This window comes from Rhincodon typus, chromosome 37, assembly GCF_021869965.1.
Source record: "Rhincodon typus isolate 14 chromosome 37, sRhiTyp1.1, whole genome shotgun sequence".
Lineage (NCBI taxonomy): Eukaryota > Metazoa > Chordata > Chondrichthyes > Orectolobiformes > Rhincodontidae > Rhincodon > Rhincodon typus.
The window spans coordinates 20,795,898-20,801,468 of NC_063368.1; the positions used below are offsets into that span (position 1 = coordinate 20,795,898).

The 5,571-nt window shown below is 46.0% G+C and overlaps 1 protein-coding gene across 1 annotated transcript in view; it reads right to left on the bottom strand.

The window, feature by feature from the left end:
* The window catches only part of LOC109916392 (trans-1,2-dihydrobenzene-1,2-diol dehydrogenase), a 9,903-nt gene extending 7,183 nt beyond the window's left edge, over positions 1 to 2,720 (bottom strand). The window contains exons 1-3 of the mRNA XM_048617649.1: positions 2,540 to 2,720; positions 1,803 to 1,914; positions 1,180 to 1,343 (exon numbers count right to left, since the gene is read on the bottom strand). Coding sequence (XP_048473606.1) covers positions 1,180 to 1,343; positions 1,803 to 1,914; positions 2,540 to 2,629 — 366 coding nt within the window. The 5' untranslated portion in view covers positions 2,630 to 2,720. The remainder of the gene's footprint in view (positions 1 to 1,179; positions 1,344 to 1,802; positions 1,915 to 2,539) is intronic.
* Positions 2,721 to 5,571: the final 2,851 nt, after the last annotated feature.

The following is a 5,571-nucleotide window of genomic DNA, read 5'->3' on the forward strand; positions in this document are numbered from 1 at the left end:
GAAACGTCAGCCTCTCTGCTCCTATGATGCTGCTTGGCCTGCTGTGTTCATCCAGCCCTGCACCTTGTTGTCTTGGAAGTAATAATACTCTGGGTTGATTCTTGATAATGGATGGTGTTGGGAAACAAAATGAAACTTTGATGTTTGTGTTCAGATCCTTCTAACTGTCTTCTCATATATATATGTGAGTGTGTATGTGTGTGTGTAGAGAGAGAGAGTTGAATTTTGCTTCATGTTTTGTGAAATAAACTTTTTTATTGTTAAAGAACATTTGCAGCCTTGTGTGAACATGTTTTGGTAATAACCGAATGCCAAGCAATTGCAAAATATTAAACATAAAAATAGACAAGGTTTTTTTCCCCTGGGTGGGGGACTCCAAAACTCGAGGGCATAGGTTTAAGGTGAGAGGGGAAAGATTTAAAAGGGACGTAAGGAGCGACTTTTTCATGCAGAGGAATGTGTGTATGGAATGAGTTGCCAGAGGAAGTGGTGGAGGCTGGTACAATTACAACATTTAAAAGGCATCTGGATGAGTATATGAGTAGGAAGGGATTACAGGGATATGGGCCAAAAGCTGACAAATGGGACCAGATTAATTTAGGATATCTGGTCGGGATGGGCAGGTTGGGCCAAAGGGTCTGTTCCTGAGCTGGACATCTCTATGATTCTATATGATCTATCAAGGCAGAATTCACTCTGGATCTGACTTGTCCAGGATTATCACCAGCTGTATTCGTACATAAAACACATTTTTAATCTGTCGGGGAATCATGGGATACAGGAAGGGTGCAGCGAACTTGTGAAGTCCATAATTATTTTAAGATGGAGTAGGGTTAAAGGATATATTCACACATTTTACATGCTGTTATGTCCCTGGAGATTTACTCTGTATCTAACCCCGTGCTGTCCCTGTCCTGGGAGTGTTTGATGGGGACAGTGTAGAGGGAGCTTTACTCTGTATGTAACCCCGTGCTGTTCCTGTCCTGGGAGTGTTTGATGGGGACAGTGCGGAGGGAGCTTTACCCATGTTTATCAGTTCAGAGTATCGGAAACTGACGCTGGGTCCCTGAGTTATTTTTTGTTCAGCTCTGATTTGGTCTGTGTGTTCTCAATTTGTCTGTGTGCTCTCTCGAGTTACAAGTTTGAGAAACAGGAGTGAGATGCAGAGCCTGAACTCACCTCCATGAGGAAAAGGTTCTTGTCTCGGGCTGCACTGACCAGCTGTTGGACTTCGCGCAGATTCATGGCCAGGGGCTTCTCACAGAGAACATTCCTTCCAGCATTCAGCATGAGTAAAGCCACCTTCAGGTGCTCTGGGTTAATGATACCCACGTAGACAATGTCTGACAACCGAGTGATAAATACTTTTACAATCTGTTACTGTCATACATTCTTACTCACACTGTCACTATTCCAGTCAAATGTACAGCCACGCTGTTACTGTCACGCTCTATGTTCACACATTTATTTGTTCATGGAATTTGTTAAGAGTCAGCCACATTGCTGTGGGCCTGGAGTTACATGTAGGTCAGACCAGGTAAGGAATCCCTTCCCTAAAGAGCAGCTGGGTTTTTACAACAATTGACAGCTGTTACCTGCTGCCCTTTGAGACAGTTTCTCTTCTATTATTGAATAAATGTCACCAGCTGCCAGGGTGGGACACATCCCGAGAACCTGAAGCTGGAGTCTGGATTGCTGCCATACACAGGCCCCCTCACTCCACTCGGGGTGGCGGGGGGTCTTTTCAGGCAGATCCCTCTCCCTGATGGACAGCATCGGAGCCCGAATCCCGGGAATCTCACCGACATCGGGATCGGCCGCCAGCTCTCGGTATGAACCGTACGATTTGGGGATTTGGTGTCGCTCCGCGAACTCCCGGGACCGGGAGGAATCCCGAGAGGCGACCGCCACCGCCTGAGAAACAGAGAGAGAGAGGGTCAGGCGGCGCTACAACAGCTACTTACCCAGCCCTCCCTCTCTGACCCCCTATCCATCCCTCTGTCTCTCCTCCTAAAACCCTTCATCTCTCTTCCTGCCTGCCTCTCATCCTCATTCTCTTTTGTTCTTCTCTCTCCCAATCCCCCTCTCTCTCCCCCTTTCTCTTCCCGTCTCTGTCTCCCTCTCTCTACTTCTCTACCAATATATACCTCTCTTCCACTCACACGCTCTCCCCCTCTCTTTCTATCTCTCTCCTTCTCCCACTATCTCCCTGCCCCTATCTCTCTCTCTTGACCTTCGTCTTTTTCTCCTTTCATTAGTTTCCTCTCTCTCTCCCTATCCCCTTCTCTCCCCCCCTTCACTATCTCTCCTTCACGACCTCCCTCTCACTATTTCGCACTATCCCTCCCTCCTTCTCCCTTCTCACTATCTCTCCCTCCCTCTCACTATTTCTCCCTCCCTCTCACTCCCTCTCACTATCTCTCCCTCCCTCTCTCTCCCTCTCACTATCCCTCCCCCTCTCTCTCTCCATCTCACTATCTCCCTCCATCTCACTATCCCTCTCTCTCACTCCTGTCCTCCGCCGCCTCCCCCCCGGTACCTGATGTTCTGATGCGGGGAGGGTTTTCAGCGCCACCATGAAGTCGTGACTGATCCTGCCGGATCCGCAGATTCCCCACCGAGTGGCCATCTCTGTTCCTGTTCCTGTCCCTGTCCCGATCTCTCTGTCCCTGTTTCTCTGTCCCTGTCCCTGTGTCTGTCCCGGTCTCCCTGTCTGTCTGTCCCTGTGTCTGTCCCGGTCTCCCTGTCTCTCTGTCCCGGTCTCCCTGTCTCTCTGTCCCGGTCTCCCTGTCTCTCTGTCCCTGTGTCTGTACCGGGTCTGGGGGTAGGTCTGTGTGTGGAGTTGGAGCGGCTCCTGCTCAGGTTTTTATGGAGACCGGGGCTCTCTGGGCTGTCAGCACCAATCGCTGACAACACTGGTGTTTGTAAATTTCTGTATTAATAACTGACCGGGGTTTAAACCCGGATAATTCCGGCTCACACCAGCTCACTGGCTCCAAACTCGGCAATATTCTCAAATTTCTGCAAACACCCCTCGCTCCCACACCCTTTAATATCCCACCCAGTCTAATCCCACTCTGCCCCTCACTCTCTGCTCCCTTTCATATCCTACCCAGTCTAATCCCACTCACTCCCACACCCTTTAATATCCCAGCAATCTAATCCCACTCACTCCCACACCCTTTAATATCCCACCCAGACTAATCCCACTCTCCCCCTCACTCCCCACTCCCTTTAATATCCCACCCAGTCTAATCCCACTCTCCCCCTTACTCCCCGCACCCTTTAATATCCCACCCTGTCTAACTCCTTTGAACCTATTCATCCTGTCTGTTTAAATGGGTCTCTCTGGTAACCTAATTCCTGACTCTGTTCCTAATTGGATGGCAATGTTCCCTGGGATTGTTTTGTTTGATTTTTGTTCTAATTCATCAGGACAGCTCAGTTTGAACAATCAATCCCTAAAATCTAGTTTGTTTATTCTCTTCTGGAATTGAAACTCTCTAGTGCCTTTGCCTCAAAGTTTCCTTTTCAGAAACTCAAATGCTCAAGGCAAAACCTGACGACCTGGAAGTGACAGGCACACTCTGAATCTCTGTTACTGGAACAGACCTGCCTGAAATGCTGAATCCTCAACCAGATTCCCCGAATGCTCTGGTTCCTGCCCGGCACGAACTCCACATCACCAGCTATTTGATCATTAGTTTCTCTTTCTAATATTGAATCCAAAATATTTGTGGAGCTTTGAGTTAATCAAGTTAATTCATTCACCTTTAACTGCTTTCACCAAGTCTGTTCCACAAACCTGTTAATCTGTGGGCAAAGAATTCATGATCTTGAAACTCAGTTTGAAGGTCAGTCACATTGTGCCCATGTCTGCTCATTTTCACCTGTTTACATTTGGAGAAAAGGTAACATTTCAGAACCTGAGAATTGTGGAAGGTAGATTCATCACCAGACACACGTGATCTAGGAAGTGAAAAGGGATTTTAGTCTAGGATCAGATCAGCCCAGTAAAACCCAGATGTGAAAGTCTTTAAGTTGTGTGAAGTTAATGGGAACCTTTTGTTCGAAGGGTATAGTCAATAAAAACACTCAGTGAAAGTTTCAGAATGATTCTGAAATCTCTTGGCTCCTGTGTTGGTCATCCAGCATCTTGAATGTTCCTATATTGGAAAGCAACTTTTTAACTAATGTCAAAATCCATTTCTTCACAAACTAAGAGCACGAGCAGGCCATTCAGCCCTTTGAGCACATTCCACTGTTCAATGTGATTATGGTGGATCCTTTATCTCAATGTCACATAGCCCTTGATGCCTACAATACCTAGAAATGTATCAATCTCTTGAATGTACTCAGTGAATCAGCCTCCAGCTTTCTGTGGTTTCACATATCACAGTTTGACTACCCTCTGAATGAAGAAATGTTTCCTCATCTCAGTCCTAAATGGTTTTGATTAATTCAGTCAATGGGTGGAGGAATGGCAGATGGATTTAATTTAGATAATTGTGAGATATTGCATTTTGGTAAAAGAAACAAGGGCAGGACTTACACAAATAAAAATAGGGCCTTGGGTAGTGTTGTAGAACAGAGATCTAGGGGTTCAGGTACGTAAGTCTTTGAAGTTTAAATCACATAGTTAGAGTGATTAAGAAGGTGTTTAGCATGTTTACCTTCAGACATTTGAGTATAGGAGTTGGGGCGTCATGTTGAGGTTGTATAGGATGTTGGCAAGGCTTCTTCTGGAGGACTGAGTCCAGTTCTGTTTGCCCGGTTGTAGGAAGGATATTATTAAGCTAGAGAGGTTTCAGAAGAGATTTACCAGGATATTGCCACCACTGGAGGGCTTGAGTTATATGGAGAGGCTGGATAGGCTGGGACGTCTTTCATTGGAGTGTAGGAGGTTGAGAGGTGACTTTACAGAGGTTTATACAATAATGAGGGGTACAGGTAAGGTAAATGGCAGGTGTTTTTTCCCTAGAGTGGGGGATTTCAAGCCTAGGGGATCATACTTTTAAGGTGAGAGGAGAAAGATTTAAAAAAGACATGAGGGGCAATTTTTTTTTTACAGAGAGAGCGGTTCATGTGTAGAATGAACTTCCAGAGGAAGTGGTAGATGCAGGTACAGTTGCAACATTTAAAAGACATTTGGATAAGTTTATGAATAAGAAACGTTTGGGGGAGATATGGGGCAAGCATGTGCAGGTGGGACAAAATAAGTTTGGAATTATGATCAGCATGGACTGGTTGGATCAAAGTGTCTGTTTCCATGCTGTATGACTCTATGACTCTTTCTACCCTGTATCCTGAGACTGGGACCCATGGTTCTAGACTCTGCTATCAGAGAAACATCCTTTAGCTCTGAGACACAGTTGGCATTTTGTGCAAATTTCACATTTGAGCTTAGGTGGTTGTTATCTTTACTGTTTGAGAAAGACAATTACTGTTGAGCCTGATCGATGAATCATAGCAGGCAGGTCAGTTATTGTGCCTCTGCAAGATGTTTGAAAGCGTTGCTGATAACTCGTCCCACTGCTCTGCTGTTAACCCAGCACTCAGCACATTCTCCCC